This window comes from Oryza sativa, chromosome 4 (genome assembly GCF_034140825.1).
Source record: "Oryza sativa Japonica Group chromosome 4, ASM3414082v1".
In the NCBI taxonomy this organism is placed as follows: Eukaryota; Viridiplantae; Streptophyta; class Magnoliopsida; order Poales; family Poaceae; genus Oryza; species Oryza sativa.
Window position 1 is genome coordinate 18435316 of NC_089038.1, and position 26376 is coordinate 18461691.

At 40.6% G+C, this 26376-nt stretch overlaps 4 protein-coding genes and 1 pseudogene across 7 annotated transcripts; 1 reads left to right on the forward strand and 4 right to left on the reverse strand.

The window, feature by feature from the left end:
- Positions 1–2244: 2244 nt before the first annotated feature.
- Positions 2245–3903, reverse strand: LOC112938601 (uncharacterized). Of its 4 annotated transcripts, none has more exons than XM_066309615.1 (3): positions 3662–3903; positions 3351–3493; positions 2245–3005 (listed from the first exon to the last, which is right to left on the reverse strand). In XM_066309615.1, exons 1-3 carry the CDS (start codon positions 3741–3743, stop codon positions 2292–2294), a joined length of 939 nt encoding a protein of 312 aa, XP_066165712.1. In that variant the 5' UTR covers positions 3744–3903; the 3' UTR covers positions 2245–2291. The 4 variants fall into 4 exon arrangements, with proteins under 4 accessions (XP_066165712.1, XP_025880370.1, XP_066165714.1 ...); XM_026024585.2 differs by having other exon boundaries at positions 3351–3473; positions 3662–3842; XM_066309617.1 differs by having other exon boundaries at positions 2251–3005; positions 3351–3473; positions 3708–3848.
- LOC136356206 (uncharacterized) lies at positions 3881–5924 on the reverse strand. The gene is made up of 4 exons (XM_066309798.1): positions 5399–5924; positions 5024–5236; positions 4269–4411; positions 3881–3970 (listed from the first exon to the last, which is right to left on the reverse strand). The coding sequence occupies exons 1-4, from the start codon at positions 5922–5924 to the stop codon at positions 3881–3883; spliced, it is 972 nt and encodes a 323-aa protein (XP_066165895.1).
- Positions 5925–6146: 222 nt separating this feature from the next.
- On the reverse strand, positions 6147–8548 carry LOC107280526 (uncharacterized). Its single transcript, XM_015778494.3, has 2 exons — positions 6357–8548; positions 6147–6286 (listed from the first exon to the last, which is right to left on the reverse strand). The coding sequence occupies exon 1, from the start codon at positions 8456–8458 to the stop codon at positions 6452–6454; it is 2007 nt and encodes a 668-aa protein (XP_015633980.1). The 5' UTR covers positions 8459–8548; the 3' UTR covers positions 6147–6286; positions 6357–6451.
- Positions 8549–10517: 1969 nt separating this feature from the next.
- On the forward strand, positions 10518–13108 carry LOC4335595 (F-box/LRR-repeat protein 14-like; annotated as a pseudogene).
- A 201-nt stretch (positions 13109–13309) lies between these two features.
- Positions 13310–21348, reverse strand: LOC4335596 (putative wall-associated receptor kinase-like 16). Its single transcript, XM_066309613.1, has 3 exons — positions 20206–21348; positions 14886–15026; positions 13310–14703 (listed from the first exon to the last, which is right to left on the reverse strand). Exons 1-3 carry the CDS (start codon positions 21083–21085, stop codon positions 13520–13522), a joined length of 2205 nt encoding a protein of 734 aa, XP_066165710.1. The 5' UTR covers positions 21086–21348; the 3' UTR covers positions 13310–13519.
- Between the last annotated feature and the right edge of the window lie 5028 nt (positions 21349–26376).

The following is a 26376-nucleotide window of genomic DNA, read 5'->3' on the forward strand; positions in this document are numbered from 1 at the left end:
AACGTAAATCTTCGTTAGAACGAGATATTGTTATTTTCATTGCCTTTCTCGAGCGCACTCCTGACTGCAAAATTAAGTTATCCATCGATTTAGCACACAGATAATTTAGACGCCGCTTTTTACTTGCACTCAAAATCAATACGTCATCCACGAATAGATGCACAATTACTTTGATATTAAAGTCACCGGTGACCATTTCCAGGAAGATGATCCAACAAAATTCTTCGACGGTCTAAGTCATCTTTGCATCAATCCCACGATTTTTCACCATGTTTATTTACCACGCAAAAACTTTCCACTCTATCACATCAAATGTTTGTACATATGCATGAAGTATTAAATATAGAAAAATACTAATTACACAGATTTCGTGTAAATTGCGAGACAAATCTTTTAAGCTAAATTGCTCCATGCTTTGACAATGTGGTGCTACAATAAATATTTGCAAATGATGAATTAATTAAGATTAATAAATTCGTCTCGCAGTTTACAGACGGAATCTGTAATTTGTTTTGTTATTAGCCTACGTTTAATGCTTTAAATGTGTGTCTATATATCTGATGTGACATGCTAAAACTTTTCACCCCTAGATCTAAACACAGCTTTAGTGCAAATCATCTCTTTCTGTAAATTTACAATCACTAAATCCTAAAACTTAACATACAAAGATATCACATTGTAATCCACTAACAATATGCCACATCATCATCCACTAATAATTATTAAATTTAAATATCATGTAATCCGGCTATATTATTTATAGGTTTATAATTTATAAAATTTTAGAGCTTCTAAATTGCAACCACGTTAAATCATCATCGCACATAATTCACACAAAGAAAAGTACAAATTATCCCCTAAACTATTATGGTCGATCGAATTATCCCCCAACTATTGAAACCGGACAAATATCCCCCTGCCATAATCCGGAGTGGTTTTGGTTCTACATGGCAATCCAGTCAGTTAATTTTTTATTAAAAAAAATCAATGGGTCCATGTGTCATAGTCTCTCTCCCCTCTAACTTACTTATTCCCCTTACACCTCTCTGTATCTCTCTCGGGTCGGAGGCTGTGAAGGAGCCCCGCGCACTAGCAGAGGCCGAGAATGAGCCGCGCGCCGGCGGCTGCAAGCCTGCGCAGCGGGGGCCGGCCTGTCAAGCTCACTGGTCGTGCCTCGTCCTCCCGTGCTCGTGGAAGCGGCAGCTGGCGCTGGACTGGCGTGAGGAAGATGGAAAGCGGCAGCCCCAATCGGACTTCCACGGGTAGATGGGCGATGGTCGGGGGAGAGAGGCGGGCGGCGCTGGCTTGATCTTCTTCATCTTGAGCAGCTTCTTGCCGATTAGCGTCGACGCGAAGCTAGTGCAGCAGCTGCTCGGATAGTGGCAGGACGAGGGGACACAGCGTGGTGATGTTCATCTTCAGCGCGTTGCCGGCGACTGCTATGAGGTCCTTGGACAGCGAGACTCCCGACGTGCCATCGCCATCCTCCTGCTGTCGTCGCCGCCCTTGTGAGTTCTCACCGTGTGCACCAGCTCGTACTTGGATCTCTTCTTCTTCGATCGCTTGTTGGACAGCAGGATCGCCACGCTGCCCATCCGGAAGAGACAGTTGGCGACTTCGATGGAGAGCAGGCCGGCGCTGCAGCCTGCAGCCCATCCTGTCCTGGTTGTAGCTGGTGATGTTGCCCTGGATCGAACTTGTAGTGGTTCACAGCTATGGCGAACAGGGACGACGTCGGGTTGAACACAGGCTGCAGTTGACGACGAGTACGCCAATGTCCTTGGCGCTCACGCCTGTCTGGTGCAGAAGACGGCGCCGAACATGATGGCCTCGGCCTCGATCGAGCCACACCTCTGCCATGCAAGGGTTCGATGGCTCGATGAGCACGGCGATGAAGCTATGCTGAGGAGGGCGCGTCTCAACACTGCAACAACAAGTGAAGGTGGACCACGGGCGGCAGCACTGCAGTCCGAGGTGGCAACGAAATGGCAACCCGAAGCTTGATGGTGTAGCGCATGCTCGATGACGATCGGTTACAGAAGTCATTGTAGCCGAGAACTTGAACGGATGATCAAGCCAAAGTTGCGTGGGGCTAGACGACAAAGAGGAAACCGGAGTCGATGCTGAAGTCGGAGACACACAGATGTCAACGAGGCGGTGGGAGACGCAAACCCAATCTTTGATCGGGAAAAAAAAAAGGTGATACATGCAGAAGCAGCCGCAAACAGTATGGCAGTGCCTAACTTTTTTTTTTTTTTGAGAACTCATGCACTTTATTAAAAGAAAGCGTTTTAGAAACACAAAGCATGAGTTACATTAACTGCTCCATTAGGAGTGAAGGAAAGAGCTCTTTTAGTAGGACAAACATCTCTGGAACAAATGTGAGAAATATTAGAGCAATCAAAAGCTAAGCAGCTGTTAGTCTGAGCTTGTCTTGCTGACTTTGCAAGGCCATCTGCAACTTTGTTGAGCTCTCTAGAGATCCAAATGATTCGAACTTGTTGATCCTGCAGAAAATTTTTAATTCTTGAAAGAATTGGTCTCAGAGACCAATGTCCGGGGTTTTGTATGTAGTCCTCGTTCTGCACAGCATTCACTATCTCACTGTTATCTGAGAGAAAAATAGGGTCTTGCAGCTGAAGATGACGAGCAATTTGCATAGCTAAAAATAATCCTTCAGCTTCTGCTAGCAAAGGAGTTCCTGCATTGAGACTTTGAGCTTTGATGACAATAGCATTGTGATTGCTAGGGTTGTGGATGAAGATCCCTACTCCTGTTTTCTCTTCCGTCCAAGAGGCATCCACATAAACTCTTGTCCCTGCAGGAATTTTAACAACAGAATTTCTTATATTATTCTCTTCAGCCCGATTGAAGTCTTGGCAACTGTCTTCTTCCATTTGATGAACACTTTCATATGTCTTTGCCATTGCCTGCGCAGCATTGCACACTTGTTGTGGCTCCCAAATCTTTGTTTTGAAGTTGATATCATTCCTTGCTTTCCAAATCTGCCAAAGCATAATTAAAAGATTGTATATATTGATGCCATTAGCTGAAAGATAGGCAATAATATCTTGAACAGAGCCTAGAGAAGAAAGATTATCAGCTTTGAGATTAAAGTCAGAGATGAACCAACATAAACGACTGAAATTACAGAGAAAGAAGAGATGCAAGTCATCCTCCCTTTGACCACAGGTCCGACAATTGGGACTAACGGTTTTGATCCTGTGGTGCATTCTTTGAGCAGTTGGGAGAGCATTACTCAGCAGCCTCCATCCAAAAGTTTTGACTCTGGGAGGCATGTACCTGTGTTTTCAGATTAATTTCAAAAGATTTTTTGTTAAATTACTGACCTGATTTTGATTGGGGTACATTTCATTGTAAATTGTCTTGTAAGCACTCTTAGCTGAACAAACTCCTGAGGGTGTGTACTTCCAGCAAAGCCTATCTTCCTCCTCTCCCTGCATAATCTGAACCTGCATAATTGAATGTTGAGCTGCACTATAAAAAATTTGAGTTATTTTCTGAGCATCCCAATTCTTATTCTCATCCCAAAGATCAGAAACCTTATCAGGCATGTGAAAAGGAAGATTATCAAGATTAAGATGATCATGAATGTTTTTTCAAATAGAGCACCAGGGTTGGCTCCAAATAGAAATATCACCTTTAGAAAGTTGCCACACTGAAGCTTCCTCCAAGACATCCCTTACCTGAAGAATAGAAGACCAGAAAGCAGATTTTGGCATATCTGTTCTAGCCTTCCAAAAGGAAGTGTTTGGAAAATATTTTGATTTTAGGACAGAGGATAGAAGATCATTTGGATTAGTAAGAATTCTCTAGGCAGATTGGACAAGGATACTTTTATTTACAGCCATCAAATCTCTTATGCCCAAGCCTCCCTCAGAAACAGGTTTGCAAATGTCTTTCCAAGACCTAAGAGCCATTCCTTTTTTGCCACCATCTGCTTGAATTCCTGTCCACCAAAATTTCCTTATAATAGCAGTTAGTTTAGCAATCAATTTTTTTGAGAAAAGCATGATGGACATGTAATAAATAGGAATGGAAGCAAAGACAGATTTAATGAGGGCAAGCCTACCTGCATGAGAAAGAGAATTAGCTTTGTAAGTAGTAAGCTTGCTTTTAAACTTGTCGACAATGAAACTGTAGGCAGCATTTCTGTCTTTTGCCCTCACCAGAAGAGGATGCCCTAGATGCTTTGTGCTGGAGTTCATAAGAGAAACAGGAAAAATTGTAAGAATATTTTGTCTTACCTCTTCAGGAGTACTTTTGCTGAACAGGATGGAAGATTTGCCCCAATTTGGAGTCTGGCCTGATCTGAGACAAAAGGAATTGATTATTTCAGAGGTTTTCCTGACTTCCTCTTGTTGGGCCTGCCCCACAATGATTAGATCATCTGCAAACATCAGAGAATGAATGGAAGGATCATTTTGTCCTAACTTTATTCCTGAAATGTGGTTCCTTTGAATTGCATCTGCAAGCTGGTCAGAAAGTTCATTAATCGCAAGGACAAAAAGATAAGGCGATAAAGGACAACCTTGACGAATACCTCGATGAGCTGAAAAGTACCCGTACGATTGACCATTTATAACAACAGAAAAATTAGCGGAGTTGATGCAGGAAAGAACAAGACGAACGAAATTAGCATGAAACCCTTTACGACAAAGAGCGTCCGCTATGAATCTCCATTCAATCCTGTCAAAAGCTTTAGACAAGTCTATTTTTAAAAGAAAAGCTTTTTGATTAAAAGAGGTGAGATTAAAAGAGTGAGCAATTTGCTGAGCAAGCACAATATTATTAGAGATGCGTCTCCCCTTGACAAAAGCCTGCTGAGTGTCACAAATAAGGTTAGGAAGTTTATTCTGAATGTAATTAGCCAAGGACTTAGCAATGATTTTATAAGAAACATTACAAAGGCTAATGGGTCTAAAATCAGCAGGGGACTTAGGATTAGAATTTTTAGGAACAAGAACAATATTAGTAGCATTCATACCTGATTGAAGCTTACCTGTTTCATAGAAGGAGCCTACCATGGCAGTAACATCGTCTTTTATCCAATTCCAGGCAGCTCTATAAAATGCAACATTGAGACCATCTGGCCCTGGGGAGGCATCTCTTCGCATTTGCTTTAGAATTTCCAGGATGTCATTTTCAGAAGGGATTTCAGGGGGAGGAAAAATTACATCATTGTCATTTTGATCCATAGAAGGAGTGGCATCATCTGTATTGGAGCTTTGAAAGAGATTTTCAAAGTAAGAAGTGAAGACAGTTGCTATCTCCTCAGGATCATTAATTATTGAATTATTATGGATAACACTAGAGATTCTGTTCTCTCTCCTTCTCTTCTGGGTTGCTTTTTGAAAGAAAGAAGTGTTTCTGTTACCTTTCTGGACCCAATGCTTCTTACTTCTCTGTTTGTGATAATCGGCCAGCTTCTGCATGGTAATATCATGTTGTTGCACAATCCTTTTCTCCTCAAAGTACAAATGTTCTCTGTCGGGGGAACTCTGAATTTTCAACAGATCTTCTTCCAACTGATCCAATTGCTGCTGAAGAGGTTTCTTCTTTTTGCTCCAAGAGGTTAAGGATCTTGCTAACAAGGTTGTTCTTCTCTGAAAATGACAGTTTACAGACTGCAGCCAGGCTGAATGAGCATGCTGATTAAAATCTGGTTCAAGCAGCCACCAATTTTCAAACATGAAAGATCTTTTAGGCCTCCTGTTCTTCGGATTGAGAATGGCAATGATGGGAGCATGATCACTATACAACATGGGCAAGTGATAAACAGTGGTATTTGGATAATCAAAACACCATTCCACATTTGCAAGACATCTGTCCAACCTTTCCAAAACCAGATCCTTACCCTGTTGCTTATTGGACCAAGTGTAAGCTGGACCATTATAACCCATATCCATAAGCCCCAGATTATTGACATGATGCTTAAAAATATTAATACGATTCTGATTAGGAGGGGCCAAACCATACTTTTCATTAGCATGCATGATCTCATTAAGGTCTCCCATACAAAAGGTAGGTATGTGACTACTATGTACAACAAAAGAGGAGATTTCACTCCACATGGCACTAGTGGCCCTGTGACTAGGATCACCATAAATACAAAGAAGATTGAAAATAGGACCAGAGTTCTTATAGACTCCATAAGCTAAGATATAATTAACACTAGACTGAACTATAGTAAGATCCATGTCTTCATCCCACATCAGCCACAGACCACCAGAAGCTTGATCAGCAGGAACCACATGACTATTAGCTACATGAAAATGATGGATCAGATCAGAAGCAGTGACTTTAGAGCTTTTTGTTTCTGAAATAAAGATTACCTTAGCATTAGTAGAGTATATTAGGCGTTGGAGGTGTTGCATTTTCCTACTGCCGAGGTGACCCCCCATACCTCGGCAGTTCCAGCTTAAAAGACTCATGGCGCCCTTGACGCCTTATGGGCTGGCGCCATTGCCCATCCATCATTCTTTCCACTTCCATCTCCACCGTTTCCAGCACTGGGATCAACAAGCTGAATCTCTGAAACATTGCATTCCCTAGGATCTGTAGCCAGTATCAGCCTGGAGCTAGCTCCAGCATCACTTGCACCACCCCCTTGAGTATCTCCGGCAGCTTGATCAACAAAGATATCATGATGCACCTCCAAAGCACTCCAAGTATGCTTCCTGCTATGAAAATTGTTAATGCTTTGAGGGGATCTTGGAGCATCTCTTTGAATGACATCAGAATGAGCAGCAGCAAGAGGTCTCCAAGAAGTGGAGGTCACCATTCCACCACCATAACCTCCTCTCTGATCCCATCTTGTAGCTCTCTGCCCACCTCTTCTACTTGGAACCCTGATTGGTGCTGAATGATGGTTAGTTGGAGAAGCACTTCTTGATTCAATCCCTCCATGTTCTTCACCTCCCACAATCGAGAAGGAAGAGGCAGCTGAAGTAGTTGGGGAGCAATGGCGTTTGGTAGATTCATGGGCTGCTTCATGAAACCCTCTCTTCTTACTTAAATGTTGTGAGGCTGTCTCATAAATCTTGGTAGCTCTTGTGCTTCTTCTGTGTTGCACTTCGTTGGTGCCAATAGCAGGGTTAACTAAACTGTTCTGATGGGCACTTGCACTGGGTGAAACTCGGTGAACCAATGGAACAGACTGGACTGGTTCCATCTGATGCACCTTACCAGCAGTATTGACATTCTTTGAGTTGCAGCTGACATGATCCTCTATAGTACTTGAAACCAGCTTCTTTTTCTCTGTACTTCCATGTACCAACATCTCTTCGGTACCAACTTCTGGTATACTTTGTATATCAGGTTCTTTGTCTTTTTTCTCACATTGTTTGCCTGCTGTGGTAGTGTGAACAGCTTGACTTGGGGGCCCTTGAACAGTGCTGCAGCCAGCTAAAGTCAAAGCTTTCTCACTCGCTTTTTTCCAATCTAGCTTGGGCATTAATGACTGGCTGGTCCCACTTCCTCTCTCTTGCTGCTTCTGCTGTTCTTGAATGTTCTTGAATTGAGGAGAAGAAAAATGTTGCCTGAATTTTTCCACAATTGAATTTTTGTTGGATTCCTCCATATCCAAAAATGCCTCTGATGGCATATAATCGATCTGAGTGATCCACTTTCCCAGTTTATCCTTAAGATCTTCCTCGAATGCATCTGGAAATTGAATGATAATTCTTTGTCTTTGAGGACAGACCTGAACATTATGGAAGAGGAGACCACAAAAAGTACATATTCTGGGAGTTCTTTCATAATGCAGAAAAGCTTTAAGTTCAGATTTATCAGGAAGCTCCAAGATAACATGATCAGGAACTGGTTTTTCCACATCAATCCTGATTCTAACACAAACAAATTTCTGATTCCTCAGCAAACTATCTGGATCTATTGGTTCAGCTTTTGAGATTTGACCTATGTTTTCAGCAGCCAACTTGACATTCTTAACATTTCTAAGACTTGGGGGAATGCCATAGATACGCACATTAACCATAAGATGCTTGAAAGTGTAAGCTGACATAGGTTTAATTTTCTCATCCAAAGAAACCCATTCAAGCAGAAAAACATCACTGCCAAAAGACCACGGTTGCTTTTGCCAAACCCAGGACAGATCTTCATAATTACGAAAATGAGCCATAAAGAGATTGCTTTCTACCTGAGAGATGTCAAGATAAACTCTTTGCCAAGCTTTTGCCATTGATTTCTTCAAAGCCTCCAAAGGGATCTGCCTCTGCTGGCCTCCAGAATGTCCAACCTTCATGAGGAGGTTGTGAGTGGTTTGAACTGTTGCCGTTTCAGGAGACTGTTGCAACCTCACTCTGATCTCCTTTGTTGGTGTGATTGTCATCGCTTCCAGAGAGGTGGCAATCTCTGGAAGTTGAGAGTGGACTACTTCATGCTCATCCTCCAGGGGTGGATCCCCATCCAGATCCATGACCCCCTACGAACGCCAAAGCAGAACAAAACAGGAAGGGGAAGAAGAAGGTAAGGAAGAGGGATTGAACGAGGGAATGTGGAATAGAATGTGGATGAGGAGGACTAGGTTAGCATTGAAGAGGAAAGAGGGAAATTGAAGAAGATGGGAATAGGGCAGCAAAGGGCTGACTACAGTATACACTGACTTAGGTGGTGTTTAGATCCAGGGACTTAACTTTAGTCCTTGTCTTTAGACACTAATTTAGAGTATTAAATATAGACTACTTACAAAACTAATTACATAAATAAAAGCTAATTCACGAGACAAATTTTTTAAGCCTAATTAATCTATAATTAGAGAATGTTTACTGTAGCATCACATAGGCTAATCATGGATTAATTAGGCTCATTAGATTCGTCTCGTAAATTAGTCCAAGATTATGGATGGGTTTTATTAATAGTCTACGTTTAATATTTATAATTAATTTTCAAATATCCGATGTGATAGGGACTTAAAAGTTTTAGTCCCATCTAAACAGGGCCTTACGGCATAGAGCCGACCCTCGTTAGCGCAGTGCCTAACTTCAATGGTGCAAAGACCAAGTAGCCGAGCAGGTTTTCAATTTCGAAATTGGTTTTTTTCTGGGGTGGACCAAAATTTCAGAAATTTTTTGGCTGAAATTATTTAAATGTTTTACTGATTTTGAATGAATTTAAATAAAATTTGACCAAATTCATAAAAATTTAAAAAACCCGAAATTTTCGGATGAGATATGAGCTTGCCGGTCATGGACGAAATTACCGAAATTTCGGAAATCTCGAAACAAAATTTCAAAACCCTGGAGCCGAGGCGGTTGGTCCATGGTGGCCATCCCCACGCTGCGGCGGAGTCCAGATGGCGCCTGCCGCTTCCCGAGAGGGGGAATGGAGGAGGTGGTGGCTAGGGCGAAACGACTAGCACGCCCCCACCTATGTCTCGCTGTTCCGGGCCGTCGCGCTCCACGCCCGGAACGGCCATTGCTATTCCCTATCGCTTCCGCGTCTATTGATTGCGTCGCCGACGCGCGGCGGGTCATCCTGTTCGACGAGTTCAGCTTCAGGCCTGGCGGCGTCTCGGCCGTGTCCGTCCACGGGTGTCATGGCGGATGGCCGAGGCCCGAGAGGCCGAAGCTCCAGGCCGCCGACCCTGGCCTAATGGGGTTCATCCTCATCTCAAACTCCCTCTTCTTTCAGATCAACAAACGAGTCCGACTACGCTGAGGCCACCGGCGGCGCCTTCTGCCCGCTCACCATCGACGATCGGCATGGCGCTGCCGGAGGCCAACATTGCGCAGTTCAGCTCATGCTTCGCCGGTGGACTGAAGCAGCTGTGACGAACAGCTTGTTGCATTTCCTGCTTCTTACTGCTACGAATTGTTGCAGAGTTCAGAATTTGTTCAGTTTAGGTGCTTCTGTAATGCTAGCGGTTGGATTGCAATCGTTGATCAATCACATAAGCGATTGCAAATTTGCAATTGTCAATCAATGAAAAAGTCAGATAAGCTGTAAACTTTTCTACATTTTTTTCAGAGATGGGGCAGAATAAGGCCTGCTTCGATCAGCTTCTGTTATAAAAAGAAAACACTGAATATTCGGTTGTATACTGCATTTCTTCTTAGTAAATGCACTTTTCTAAAGAATCTTGCTCGCGCCTCTTGCAGAAGACGGAAGGGGAGAGGAAGAGAAAGAAAGAGAGAAAGGATAGAGGGGGAGAAAAAGAAAGACAGAGAGGATGATATGTAGGCCCCATATTTTTTTTTTGCGAATGATAAATGGGTCCTATATATATGTTTTTAATTCTACTACCACCTAAACGTCACAGACAAGTCAATACTGTCATGTAGATGTCACGTCAGCGAAACCGTCCTCTGGAGGGTTGAGATATCCAGTATTGCGGTTTAAGGATTCGAAATAGATTTGGTCACAAGTTAAGGGAGTCATTGTAAACATATTTCAAAGAATAAAGACACCATAGGTCCCGGGCCCAACAGAGGCCCAGGACGCGAGGGTTTTATCACTCTCCGTTGCCGGAGTCCGGTGAGAAAAGGAAAGAACTCGCCGTCGCCGACCGCGGGCGAGGTGGCCGGCGTCCCCTCGAGCGGCGCTCTCCTCCACCTCCGCGGCACATCCATCTTTTTCCACGACCGCCTCCGCCGCGCCCTCCTATTCTCCCCGGCGATGGCGCCGCCTCTTCTTGGTTCTTCAGCCACCCTCAACCCCGGCCACTGGTTCCTCGGAGGTATATACGCATATATGTCTCGTCTCTGCTCCTCTACCCTGATCTTTCAGTTCTTGTTTAGGAACTCGAGAATCGAGATGACCGAGGAAGAAGCCAGTGCATTCTGAAACAAAAAAAAACCCCTCTAATCTTTGGTTCAGTTGCATATGGTGGCTTTACTTGGGCGCTTCGGTTCCAAATATGTTAGTCCAGTAGATTCTTGTTGCAATTTATTGTATGCTTCTGTTATATCTAGTTTACTTGTTTCTAAAACCTTGGATTACTCAATTCCCTAATCAATTAGTACAGTTTATTTTCCCAAATATACCAGTTTCAGGTTTTAGTTTGTATAAAATGTAGGTGCATTTTATTAATTGATTTGTGGAATACTTACCTGTTCTTTTGAACAAGCAAATCCAAGATTTTAATTCGTTTATAGCTGCAAATCCTTTCGTTTTCAATTGGTACTGTAAATCATACATAGTTTGTTCGACTAATTCGGTTCTAGGTTTGAAAAGTTGCTCTATGTTAACTGATTTTCAGAGTTTCTACCTTAATTAATCATTTCGTGGATGAATAGATAGGTTACTTCTTTAAATCGAATCGTGAAGCACAAACACGTACAGCAAAATGCAAAAAGTTTTAAATTTCATCAGTATAAATATGGCACATTAATTTTCCATCCTGTATTCATGTGATTCATTACGATTTCATCAATTTTAATCCAGGGCTCTGGACACCTGCTACCCTTTGAAATTACATAACTAGCATTGCTGCATTTCTCAATGGATCATCTCTCGGAGGAACTGATCATAAATATTCTCAAGAGGATTGCAAGGACAAACAATCTGAATTCTCTTTCCCTTGTGTCGAAGCAGCTCTACAACATTGATGCGGAGCAAAGGGCCACTAATTTGTGTTGGTAGTGGACTTGCAATTGAAGCTTTACCAGCACTTTTTTCCCAATTCCCCAATTTACACAAAGTAGAGATCAATTACTCTGGTTGGGCACCTGGCAATGGGAGTCAGATCGACAACCAAGGTCTCCGTGTGCTTTCATTCTCACTGCCCTTGCTCAATGATCTCACCTTAAGCTTCTGCTCTGAAATCAATGACTCTGGTCTTGCTTGCCTGACTAATTGCAAGATGTTGATGTCCCTAAAACTGAACTCCACACCAGAAATAACTTCAAGGGGGCTTCTCTCTTTAGCTGTTGGTTGCAAGACTCTATCTTCTCTCCACCTTAACAATTGTAAGGGAATTACTAGCAGCACTGAGTGGTTGGAGCATCTTGGCACTAACGGATCATTGGAAGAACTAGTAGTGAAGAATTGCAAAGGAATAGGGCAGTATCATTTTTTAATGTTTGGCCCAGGATGGATGAAGCTTCAGAAATTTGAGTTTGAAAACGAACAAAGTTTTTGGAGTATTTTCAGAAGAGATCGTGACCCATCATACAAGGCTCACACTTATAGATATGATCTTTTGTGCGAGGGTTTGAAGGACTTGAGGTTGGTGCATATTGTAACAGAGCCGAAAGGCCCAGAAATAGGACTTCGTTTTCTGTTGGGAAAGTGCAGGTCGTTAGAGAAGCTAAGCCTAGAGTATGTTAGTGGTCTTATTGACAATGACATGATTGCACTATCCCAGACCTGCAAGAATCTTAAAAGCATCTCACTTTGGCTGAAACCCGAACACTACAATGTTGGTGATGATATAATTTTCAGGACGGGTTTTACTGATGAAAGTCTCAAGGCACTAGCTCTCAACTGTCCTTTCCTTCAGAAATGTTGAACTGACATTTACAGGTTGTGAGCATTGGCTTCCACCTGAAATAGGCTTCACACAGGGGACTTGTGATGTTCGTTCAATCTTGTCCGATTCGTGTTCTCATCCTGAACGGCGCCCTCTTCTTCGATGGTGACGGGATGGAGGGCCTCTCATCTGCACCGTTCCTGGAAACACTCACCCTTATGGATTGCAAGGACGTAACTGATCATGGGATGCGCTGCATTGCACATTTTCCATGCTTGATTAATCTCACTCTCCGGTATTGTAAGCGTGTGAGTGATGTTGGAATGACCAAGCTGGCTCATGCACAGAAATTACAGTCTCTGGTCGTTGGTGGCTGTCCTAAGATCTCTGAGAAAGGCGTGCAGGGTGCTGCCAAATCAGTCTGCTATGAAGTCAATTGTGAAAACCTTGCCCATTATTTGCGAATCTGGCAAAGCTGTCATGCCGTTGCTTAGAGCACATTGTCATCGTTAACCTGCTAGCCTTTTCTCACCTTACTTTTCACCATCATTTTGTACTTGATAGTACTTAAATTGCTGTGGTTAGCTGTAGCATAAGAGTGTCTTTTGGAAGGCATCCTTCCCATGAATGAAAATTCTCAATGACAACCTTCTTCAATGGCTTCCAGCATTAGTGTTCTTGAAGTTCATATTTCATCCTCAGGATTTTTATTTTGCCCTTTTTGAGTCAAACATGTTATTCCTCTTCGCCATCTGATTTAACCTGATGCGGTTTTCAATAATTGTAGACATCTAGCAAATCAAGGGAAGAGAGATTATTCGGATGAATGAGGAGATAATTAACCTCCCAATCTTAAAATTAAACACAAGAAGATATCTTTAGCCTGAATTATTCATAACTAGTGACAACACCTGATCCAAGATACACAATGTTTTCTTTAGAGGGACATGCTAACAACAACATCATTATCGTCTATATATCTAGAACAGAGTTACAAATGACAAATATAATATTAGCATATAACAGAAGCGCTCACATTCAAACGACAACCATATAGTACTTGTGCAATCATCTAGCAAATTCTATGCTCATTGCAGCCACCCTCCTAAGGCTGTCGTAACCATTGGTTTCACCTGTGAAATGCTCTGATGTGTCTGCAGATGAACTTGCTGACAATGACAATGAACTAATACTTGTAAGTACCCCACGGTGTTGTCGTACTTGTTTTTCTATTCGTCGCAATTCCTCTGCAATCCTGCTCATTGTTGGTCTGCTCTCACTAGTCATTGCTAAGCACTGGCATGCCAGCCTTGCTAGATCACCTATCAATCCCATGTTATCCTCATGTAATATTTCCGTGTCTATGAGCTCAAGAAATAGGCCTTCCTTCATGGCCTCTTGAAATACTGATGCGAGGCTGACCTTCTGCTTAGATAATGGTGTTCGACGAGTTAAAAGCTCAAGAAGGATGACACCAAAGCTATACACATCACTCTTATCAGTGAGCTCAAACTTCAGCAGGTACTCTGGATCTAGATAGCCAATGGTACCTTTCACCACGTCATCGTGTCCATCAGCTGCCCTAATTTTGGAGCACCCAAAATCAGAAATCTTTGCAATAAAATTGTTACTAAGTAGTATGTTCATCGACTTCACATCCCCATGTAAGATAGGGTGGTCCAGTGAGTGTAGATATGAAAATGCTTCCGCAGATTCGGCAGCGACTTTTAGGCGGATCTCTAGTGTTCTGATGGATGGATCATTTTGGCTGTGAATTAGATAGTGCAAAGTCTTATTCGGGACAAATTCATACACAAGCACTGGAACTTCAAACTGCAGACAACAGCCAATTAGCTTCACGATGTTTTCATGGTTGACTCGAGAAAGTATGAGCAACTCTTGCGTGAATTCTGTCCTACTATTCTCATCAAATCCCTTGCACATCTTAATTGCAACAGGGTTGTTCACTTGATCGAGATTATACCCTTTAAAAACAGTACCCTGACCTCCTTCACCGATGATTGACATCTTGTCAAAGCCTTTTGTGGCCAACTCAATTTCATCTCGGTCATACAACTTAAATGAAATGTTGTTCTCTATGTTCATCATATCTGTCAACAATTGGCCTCCGTGTAGATTAAAATACTCACCCCTCTTTCTCATGAGGTCATGCCTTTTAATTCGTTGTTTGTATTTGATCCATTCTATCCCAAGCAAACTCGTTAAAGCAACCAAAAGAGTGGCACAAATTCCTGGCAAGAAGATGTTAAAAACGTTCAGCCCAACTATGTATCATGAGGAATTAGCCCATGACATGTTCAAAAGAATCAATAAGTAACACAAAAAAATGTATTGATCTATGCTGGTACGAACAAGAGATTCAAATTTGTTCGAATGTATCTAAATATTGCAAGATTGAAAGTTTTCTGTGTACCAATTGCTAGCCCTCCGTCGCATGGTCCATTGTAGGCATTGCCTCTTGTACCAAACGGGCAAGTACAATTATAGCCTCCAAGTTTATTCCTGCATTTTCCGTAGCAAGGATACTTATTTGGTTCCTTGCACTCATCGATATCTGCAGCAAAATACCAGTGACATTAAGAAATGGAATTTTGTGGTGCTTAGTTAGAAAACTGTACAATTTAATGGATTGCAAAAATCAATTTCATGTCTCCCGTCTCTGTAATACAGACAGTATTACAGGAAGGCATGGAAGAAAAAAAAATAGAATTATTTGGACGATTTTCTTTGTTTTATTCCATCAGATCCCTTCTTTCCATATAGTTAAAACCCAAAGCTAATTTATGGTTAAGCCACGTCACCTGTTAAATCTTAGCCGTTCCATCTAATCTGGACGCTCGCACACGCGTGAAGCCCAGCGCACTTCGTCAAGCCATTGGTTACACACGAAAAGGCCAAAAAAAGCCCAATACACACCCTAGTAAATACCATCCGGCATTCCTCCTAACCTCTCCTCGTCCGTCCCCACGACAAAGAAGTGGTGCCGCCAGGGAAGCGCAACCGCACGCCGCCTCTCCTCCCCCACCTGTGGTGCTTCCTCTCTGATGCTTGACGCCGGCAAGTAGCACGGCCACCGTGACGATGGCCCAGTGGCGCCTCCCCTGCCCCACCTCACCCCGCGATGGTTCGTCTCCCTTTGCTTCCCCTACCCCCTCCCCAAACCCATAGCAAAGCCAGAAACCGCCTATGCCCTTCATGGTTGTCATCAAGACATTAATTTCATGCGACTGTAATGTCATGGCAAAATCATCGCCGTTTTTCACTTATTGCCGGGGAGACGCAACTTCAATACAAACAAATTCAGGTCCTCGGTCATCCTCTACCTAGTTCATTCCATTCAAGCTTCTACCTGTATGAGGTTCTACATTTGCATTCGTGCTGCATAGGTACCACTTCAAATAATCCCTTGTATCTTTTGATTGATTCTGTACTGTTGCAGTTTTCTGAAAGCTCTTACTCGCCAGCTCTTTCACATGTAAAGAAGGGTGATTGATGATGCAGTATCTACAGCTTTCTTTGCTGAATGTGTTGTTCCGCTCCAATCTTATTTTCAATCTGCAGAAATAAGGCTGGTATGTAACATTTTCCTTGTACATTGAGCCGAATTTTGTTGATATTCTCTATGCCATATGTTCAATTTGATTTATCCTACACTGATTGTTTAGAATACCTAATCACCGATGAATACCTTATAATCCAAACTACACTATAGGACTTTTCTAAGGCATGGAAGCTTCTCTAAATTCTCTGCTTATTTGAATTACATTTTAGACTTTACTGTTTTCTGCGGCTGATTTTGCAGATTTATTGACGTTCATATTGGATTTTCACCTGCCAGACTCCAGTGACCTTTTTACTAGCTTCTTGCTGCAGCGCCAAGTGACCCTCATTTTTGCATAGGTCATGCAGTTGTCCAGGTAAGCCTTCTTCATTTCTCTATCGCCATGACCCCATCAATTGATTTAATTTTGTGGTTTCCTAAAGAATACAGGAACTTGAATTGAAAATTGATTTATTAGTTTTTTATTTATTGTGTGCTCCTATGTCTACCATCCTATTTTTGTTCCATGTAGAGTTGACATTATCTTTGGCGGAAGATGTACATCTATACAAAATTGTGGACATAATCAGGTAAGATAACTCCCTTATACCTGTAAAATGGTCAGCTTAATGTTCAATTTACTTTTTTAAAAAAAATAAAAAAGACCTCAATCTTCTTTAACCCTAAATCATGTTACTCATCCTTTTACGAGCAATTTTTTTACTATCTGACTTTGTTTTACCACATTTACAAATCCTAGCCATCCACGTATGCAACAAAGCCTCCCTATTAAAACACGTAGAATACTGCCTTCATTGCCGGACAAGCACATTGTCTCTTTCAAGAAAGCACATTATTTATTTTCGCCATTCTACTGAGCAATCATTATATTTATCACTTATAATTCCCGCAGTAATACGCATGCATGTTATATTTTGAGCAGTACATGTTTGAATTAAATTCCAGAAGGTATAGGCACAAGCTTGTGCACAAATTGTGCGCGCGCGCATGAACTGACTAGAACTTTTTTTTTCAGGTTTAACAATCTATAGATGAGAATTCAGAAAAATTTGCTTGGGACACATTCCTATACATCTTTTTTTTAAGAGAACACAGCAGGGGAGGCCACCGCTGTTAAGACATATTTATTAAAGGAAAAGGGTGCAAATTACAATAAGTTTATCCAGCTTACGATTACATCGTGATATCTCGCATTGATTCTAAACAATATAAGAAAGAGGTCACTCTTCACGAGTTGCCTCCAAGAAGACAGAGAAGAAATTTTTTGGTCAAAAATGGAACTATTCTTTTGCTTCCAAATATTCCAGGCAGCATATAGAAACTTCTCCATAAAACAGCTCCCTGATAATTCAGCTTAGCCCTTATAAACATACCCTCTAAAGAAAGGGTAGTATCCCAAGTAAATACCCAAACGATTCCAACAGTTTTGGGCAAAAGGGCATGTGAAGAACAGGTGCATTAAATCCTCTATGGTAGCCGATTGACAAAGAACACAAGAAAATTCCTATACATCTTATAAGCTGAAGGCACATGACTGATGTAATATAAATAATTTAAGGTATAATTAACTCTTAGCAATCCAAAGCCGGCTGAGTAACGAAAATGAAATAAAACAACATTTTACACCATAAAATTTTTAAAAAATAATGTAAAAGTCGTCCTAACTTTAGCGATATACATTATTCATCCTTTAACTTTCCAAATAATTTAATTTGCACTCCTCGGCATAAAACCAAACTAGTTTTGACTTACTTACTTCCTCCGTCTCAAAATATAAACATTTTTAGCATAGTGCCAAGTCAACCATTTTTAACTTCGACTATTAATAGCAATAAAATAAAAAAGATCAACCATGTAAAATTGATGTTACTAGATTTATCATTAATCAAACTATTATAATATACAACTCTTTTTACTTAAAACATTTTATTTTTATATATATTGTTTGTTATAGTAGCATCCCGAAGACTTTGACGAGGTCCAAAAGTGCTTATATCTTGGTACGGACAGAGTAGTACTTAAAGCAGGAACAATAGCAGGCTATAAGCCTACTATAAACATATTTTTTAAAGAGATAATAGAGGAGAGGGAAGAGCAGCGGGCTACAAATTTATAATCAGCTATAGCACGAACTCCAAGACGCAGTATGTGTATGATAAGTGGGGCTAAGTATTAATAGTGTAGTATTTAACTATTATATGAATTAGCTATTAAGTTGACTATAGGTGATTTGAAGCTAGTAGTTAGCTATACCATTAAACTCGCTCTTATATGGAACTCCAACTAGGAATGGTGCCATTGAGTAATAAGCAGGACATGGCTATGTCAATGGATGGCAATTAGTCGAGTCAGGTATGGATGGAGTAGAAACACACCTGACCAATGCCCGCAAATATCGACCGGCAGAAACCAGAATTTTTTATTTTCTGAACTTTTTTTTTAATTTTAAAAATAGACCAGCGTGTCTAGCGTGGCAATACAAAACTGCCACGCTGTATTTTGTCTTGCCACGACAATGAGGGTGGCATGGCCAAATAATGTTGTCATGCTGTGACACTGTTATTTTGTCATGCCAGTTACTACTACAGAAATGATTTTCTGGACGAAGCTCTCTTTGGATTGCAGACAGATCACTCGTCGCGTCTGAAAAAAGTACTCAATTTTCGCAAACAACTCCTTAGGAGTAACGCACACAAAAATTAATTTTCATAAACAGGTCTCTTAAAGGTCCGCATGCAAAAATAATTCTATTTTTGCTAGCGTACCTTTTAATGGGCTGCACGCGGAAATATATTTTCGCAGGCGGACCTCTTACAGTTCCACCTAAAGTCCGAGTTACCTCCTCATTTTCCTTACAATCCTTCAAAATTTTTCATCCTTATCCACTCATCTCTCTCACCTTCTCTCATTATTTCCTCTCCACTCTCTCACCTCTTCTCCTCTCCTGGAGATGGATTCTAATCTCTCGGGTGTACGTTCACCCGTTTCTTACATGCCACCTAAATAATTATGAAAAAAATTCAAAAAAAATTATAAGATAGGTTAATATGTAATATATCATTCCACAAACATGCAAGTTCAAATTCGACTTCTAAAAGTTGTAACAAAAATAACAAATTAAACTCTAACTAGTATACGTATATTCACAGTCAAATTTGTTATTTTTGTTATAACTTGTAGAAGTCAAATTTGAACTTGCATATTTGTGAGATGATATATATTACATATTAACCTATCATGTCTTTTTTTTTGAAAATTTTTCGTAATCATTTAGATGACATGCAAGAAACGGGTGGACGTCCACCCGAGTGTTTAAAACAGTTTCCCCTCCTCTCCTCTCTCACTTTTCTCTCACGAGACGGGCAGCGAGCGGCGGGCGGCAGCAGGTGGCTCGGCCCTTGGGTGCTTGGTGGCGGTCAGATCCGCCTCCACCGGGTGGCGCGGCCAACGGTGGGTGGCGGGCGACACAGCCGACAGCAAGCTCCCCCGCTCGTTGAAGAAGGGTGACAACGGGTCCCCTGTACGGAACCGGCAGGCGGCGGCCGTGCCCCGCCAAGATTCGCGTGGATCCGGCGACAACGGCAGGTGACAGGGACAGAGCACGGTGGCAACGGACAGCAACGATGGAGCATGGCGGTGGGGGGTGGACGAGCCCCGCATGGATCCAGAAACCAAATACCCATCCCATATCCCAAGGGCATGAGTAACACAATTAACAAGGTAGCAAAATTATCAGTTCAACTTTCAAGTTTCCAACAATCAACAAAAGATTTAACAACTTTATCAAAGTTCAACTTTTCATCATCTAGCTTCACGCTGCAGTTTTCACAATCAAGCAACACTGATCCAAAAATATTCAGTATATCTTCACATACTACAGTCATCCAAAAGTAATTGTTATATCCTAAATAGTGTGCATCAATTTTGCAGTTTTTCACACAAACATCAAGCAAGCTAGGTTGTGCCCACTAGATTCGCAGGTCGGGTATTGGTTGCTCATGGGCAAAATAAAAAACCTTGCTGCACCCGCTAGGTTTTCGGGTCTTGGGTCAGATGTGTCCATAGGTGAAAAAATTAGTTGCTCAAAAAATAACTTGCCAACCATATTATTTTCACGTCAAATTAACTTGCTCAAAAGTGCATGAAAGGATGGGATTGTATGCAACATCACCTTGGCAGCTGTCGGGATCATCTGACTTCAGGTAAGGATTTCCGTAGAATCCTTTGGAGCAGTTGCATATGTAGCCTGGTCCGTTGAGCGAGTTGAAGCAATCGCTGTATGTGCTGATGCAGCTGTAATTGGCCTGATGCCGTGCTTCCTCACATGTCTTGTTCCCAATGGCCCAATCCACGCGTAGCGGAGCCTGCCCGCCATAATAATCATTGAACGCTGAAGATGTAGAGTAGTTCTTGGAGAATTTGAATCTAGATGACTCCACGAGTGCTGCATAGCTACAAGGACTAAAGTTGTAGATCTCCGTTGTGTTGAAGCGTGGGTCAAACGAAATCTGGTAGTACTGGAGCCCCTTGGGGATATTCATTTGGCAACAACCTATCCCGAAGCAGTCACCGTCGTTGAGGCTTGAATAGTTACCTTGCCAGCATGTGGCCACGCACCCGGTTGTTGTTAAATTGCCAGCTGTATCCAAATTGTCGATGTACGCAAGTGTTCGGCACCCAATGACCGTGAACATGTTGCCAACGTTGGATAATCTGTATGGTGTATCTCTTAAATCTAACCCCCAACCTATATAGTTTTCATCCATGCTGTGTAAAGTGTCGTTGTAGCAGTAATTGGATATGGGCATCCTCATGCGAACCCAACCTTCTAGCAGCGAGATGTTGAGCAGCTCCACGTTGCCGGCATACAGCTTGCCCTCTGTGGTGTTGCATGTGAGGTTGAAGCCGGGCAAGGCGCAGGCAAGCTCAAGGCCAAACGGGTAAGGGATCTCTATGCCGCTGCAATTTCTCTCGCAGCTGGGCGGCGGATCACTTGCCAATACCGCTATGCAGAGCCATGGTAGAACAAAAAGTATGTGAAACGGAGACATGGACGATTTGAGGTTAATGATCAGTGTTGTGTTCTAGGCCTTGGTTTGGTTGTTGCTTACTTGTGAGCAAGTAACTCTGAGGTAAGATATATAGCAGTGGCCACTTCTTCCAATAGATGTAGGAGAAACGATCTTTAACTCCAGCTAAAATGATTTTAATTTTTACAAATCCTGCCTTGACCTGGACTTGTTCAAGTCTTCATCTTCACATAGGGATAGCTTAGCGCCCGGAGTCGATCGATATTCCTATTTGTGATCTAGACAAATCCTGCCTTGACCTAGACTAGCTTGTTATATATAACTGTACACCCAGCATGTTGTTGTCATGTGGTGGTACAATGATTCATGCACATATGGTTGTAATATGTGGACAAAAACTATAAATATTGATAAGAACTGCCTAATCCAACAGCCAAAAAAGTAATTAATGTGATATTTGGAAAGATTAGCTCGATCGTAATTTGATGTATCAAGTAACCTCCAACAAAATGAAATTAAAGTTATTGGTGTGGTTCCGACAATATACATACTACCTCTGTTCAGTTTTAACTGGCGTCCGAGAATTAATCTATGCCGTTCATACATTTGAAATTATAAAAAAAATCATATACGTAAATTGTACCAATAGATTTGTTTTTAGAAATACTTTCATGATATTACAACTTCATTAGCATATCTTGATATAAAATCATGCACACTCAAAGTCAACCTCACGTCTTAAACGCTCTAATAATTTAAAAATGTCTAGAACAAATTAAAAGAACAGAGGTATTAGTACATGAAAAATCATTAAAGTAGAGTAAAGATATCCTGAGGACTTATGGGAGCGTCGCGACGACCTCTTCCACCAATCGACATCTTGACTGAGCCCTGAGTAATTAATCCTGGCGTCAGTCCCCTTTCAAAAGTTTAGTAAAATATAGAACACATTATGGAGAAATGCAAGTTGCATTATAGATTATTTCGACATATAAATACTGGATAGTCAAATTGGCTTCTTAGGCATTCAATTCTATTTGTCACACACCAATTATATATCTCAGATAATTTGATCAAACTATTACAAAATTACAAATATGTAGTATGATAAAACTATATATTTAGCATCAAATTTATCACAAAACTATATATATTTAAGATGAAGAACCATAAAACTATAGATTAGGTATCAAATTTATCATAAAACTATCGATTTATAGCTCCAACATAATAATAGTTCTAGGTATGTAAACTCCAAAATCTATAGTTTTGTGATAACTTAAATATTAATTTGTATGTTGTGATACATAGCCCTAAATTTATAGTTTTATAAAAAAACCTGGCGCTAAATTTGTAGTTTTATGATACCACGCCTTATATCTATAGTTTTGTGATGGTTTGATTAAAGTATATGTGGTTTTATGAAATTTACTCTATATCTTTTTTTTCCCTTGCCAAATTTTCCAAAGGTTAATCATTTTTTTAGAGTTTTAATAGAAATCAAAGGTTGAGGTCACAAATGATTGTGATTAGGTGAGAGATAGTTGTTATGGGTTTTGATAAGAAAGTATGCAGAGAAATATTAAGATTATTGTACAAATTTTGAATCCTAAAAATGTTTATATTTTTGAAATGGAAAGAGTAGGTCATAAAAAATCCACAAAGCAACAGAGAATTTTGTACGATCTTTTTTAAATCATTTACTAGTTTTAAAATTTGAGAGTAGTTTTCTCTGCCTCATGCCACACACCAGTGTTATGTAACTTTTTAAATCTATTTTCTAAACATTTGTAATAAATTTATAATGATACATAATTAAATAAAAACATCTATGTATCTATCTATCTATGTATCTATCTATCTATCTATCTATATTTATATCTATACTAATCGGACACTTTCTACGAGCTCTCACGTTAACTAGAAAAATCTAACCGTTGATTAAATAAACCCCATCATCACAACCGTAGATCTTAAAATCTAACTGATTATGTTTAATGTACGGTGGGCCACCTTTAAATTCCGTGCAATCTACGTTACGTAACTAACGACGTAGCCAATCGTATATCTCATAATATGGTGACTACAAACACACGTGACCTAGCCATGCTCCAGTTGCCCTTTGTCCTGATCAGCGCTGATTTTAAACTCCAATAGATTCCACACCTGAAAGACCTGCCATCGGTAATTTTTTTCTTTCCCGAATTTTTTTTCCCAAAATCGACAGTACACATGGCATGGAGACGTATTTTCTTTTTCTTTTTCTCATAATTCTGATATTTTCTTTTTCTTTCGTAATTTTTCGTCAAATCAATCTGATAATTTTCTGCACGTCAATTAGATATCGCATATTAGCGATGAGAGTAAAATTGAAAAATTACTGCACAGATAGTTTTGTAGATCGAAATTAATTCAAGTACCTGCAGAATTAAACGTGGAACTCAACAATAATCCCGGCTACGAGGCGGGATGGCGGGACTATCTCATGTACACATGCATACGACGTTGGAGACTTCCCCAGCGTTAGGCATGGTGATGCAAAATATGGATCACAGAAGTTTGCATGCAGAGCTGCAGGCAGATGCATCTAAGTACTTGATCCTGGTCACGATATGTTCGTGGCCGCAGGAGCAGGGTGGATGGGTTGATTCTGCAGTGGTGTCGGTAAGATTACTAACAATCAGTGCCGCCGCTTGCCGCCGGTCTGACCGCCGGTATATCACCGGTTAGACTGCCGAAACCCGATGAAACACAAATCGAAGAACTCTTAAAGTAGATGACGACTTTATTAATTCTCTATGTGTTTACAAAGTGCACCAACAGCACTTCTTACAAAATTTCGACTAAACTCGAAACCCTATCTCAAAACTCAACTCAATTGCTCTAAAAAATGATACCAGGAAGCCTCACACTCCCCCTTTATTTATACCCGAGGTAGGCAGCCTAAAGCCACGAACCAAACTCATACTAAGAGTCCTAAACACCTTAGGAAACCCTCTAGTACAGGAAACAAACTTTGCATAACCAATCATGTCAAATTTGGACTCCTTCCAAATTCTATTCCGCATCCCATACGCACACAATACCTCCATCGTATGCCATATGGAATCTCCATCAACTACGTGCATCAACTCTAGCCTAAGTATTTCGCATGATCTCTGACCACCACGGACGTCGTCTTATCCCCAAGCCGACTCCCGGTCCATCACCGCAAATACTCTCCCGAGGCATCGAGTCACCTACACATGAAATAAACAAAGAAACAATATTCCGAGACCAAGCTATCTCCAACTTGACTCATTAGTAGCAAACAACAGTATTACATACGTATAGTATCCATCTAGAAGCCATAATCATGAAATAATCACGGATATCCAAACAAATAACCCAAAAACGAAACCGACACAGAGTCGGCCAGTCAGACCGCGGGCTGGCCGGTCTGACCGCGCGCATACCGCCGGTCTGACCGGCGCACACTGCCCGGTCTGACCGGACCCAAATCCAGCAGTATCCTGTAGATCACCTGTGAAATCCAATCATCTCCAAAACCACTTCGTGAATAAATTCTAAATATCAAAACCAATAATCTCCAATGCCAATTGTTCATCACAGAATAATAATCAAAAACAACTTTGATTTTACAATATCCCCCTTGATGAACACATTGGCAAACCCATCAAAAATGTTTTGGTGTTTGGAAAAATAAAAACAAAAGTGGTAAAAAGCACACTTCGTACAAACGTACACATCGTACTCGAAAATTCAAAAATCCAAAAGAAAACTTCTCCCCCTTTGTGAAAGAAAGAAATTCCCAATTGAAAAAAACATACTCTTCTTAACAACTCCGAAAATTTCACTTTGCTTCTCCCAAAACTCATCTCTTCTCCCCCTTTTGACAATGATTTCATCAAGCATAGGAATTACGTTCATTAGTGTATAAGAGCTTAGCATATATATAGCACATCATGTCATGTGTTGCAATAAAAAGAAGATGAACCCGTCTATAATATAACAAGCATGCATTAAAGTATAACCATGAACCAAAGATTTTACAATTAAGCTTGAATCAATAATCAAAATTCATAATTTCATACGATTTATAATGCAACATCTTAACAAGCACATAGGTTGAAGAATAAACACTAAACACATATACCTATTGCATTTATCACTCTTTCTCAAATAACCTTTAGCACAAAACAACCAAGAGAATTTTTTAACCTTTTCTTTTTCTTGAGACTTTTTGCTCATATTTGTTTTCTTTTATTCCGGGTACGTCCCTATCGTCAAGACTATTTCCAGAGATTCGGCACCCATTATTTTGCTCACATCGAATACGTCCTTGTCGTCAAGACTGTTTCCAAGGATTCGGTATTCATTTTTTTTTATATTTTTTATTCTCTTTTCACAATGAGCAATTAAAGCTATTTAAGGAATAACAAATCAATAAAGCATATATATAGAGCATTTAAAAATCAAACCATATGCTAGGATCAACATTGCATATTTGCTTAATTTAAGTAGAATTTAAGTGTCATGCATCATCTCCCTTAAAAGCAAAATCTAAATCTCATGAAAAGGCTAGAATACATACAAGCTATGCTATAGACAAATAAACCTTCAAAGTATTGCTAGCATGCAGAAGAGAATACCATATGTATAAACAAAGCTCTCTTTTATCATTTTTTCTCATTGTCATATTTTTACTTGATAAAACCATGAGGTACAAACTCCCCCTCAAACCATGCCAAAAGGATGAATTATTCCCAACTCACCACGAAGAAAAGCAAAACGATTAGAATCCAAAGGGTTTAGTGAAAATATCAGCAAGTTGCAACTTTGTGTCCAAAAACTGCAATTCAACATCTCCCTTCTCAACATGATCCGTCAAAAAGTGAAAACGAATATCAATGTGCTTTGTGCGTGAGTGTTGAACAAGATTCTTAGCAATATTGATAGCACTAGTATTATCACAAAAGAGAGGTACTTTCTCAAAAGTAAGACCATAATCTTCCAAAGTAGATAAAAGCCAAAAAATCTGTGAACAACAACTAGCAGCATCAACATATTCAGATTCAGCAGTTGATTGAGCAACACTAGATTGTTTCCTAGATGACCATGCAATCAATGATGTACCAAGAAAATGACATGTTCCACTAGTACTTTTCCTATCAATTCTGCAACCACCAAAATCAACATTGGAATATCCACTTAAGCATATAGAAGATGAAGTAGAATACCAAATTCCAAACTCAAGTGTATGATTCAAATACCTCATTATTCGCTTGACCGCTTGACGATGTGAAGCACGA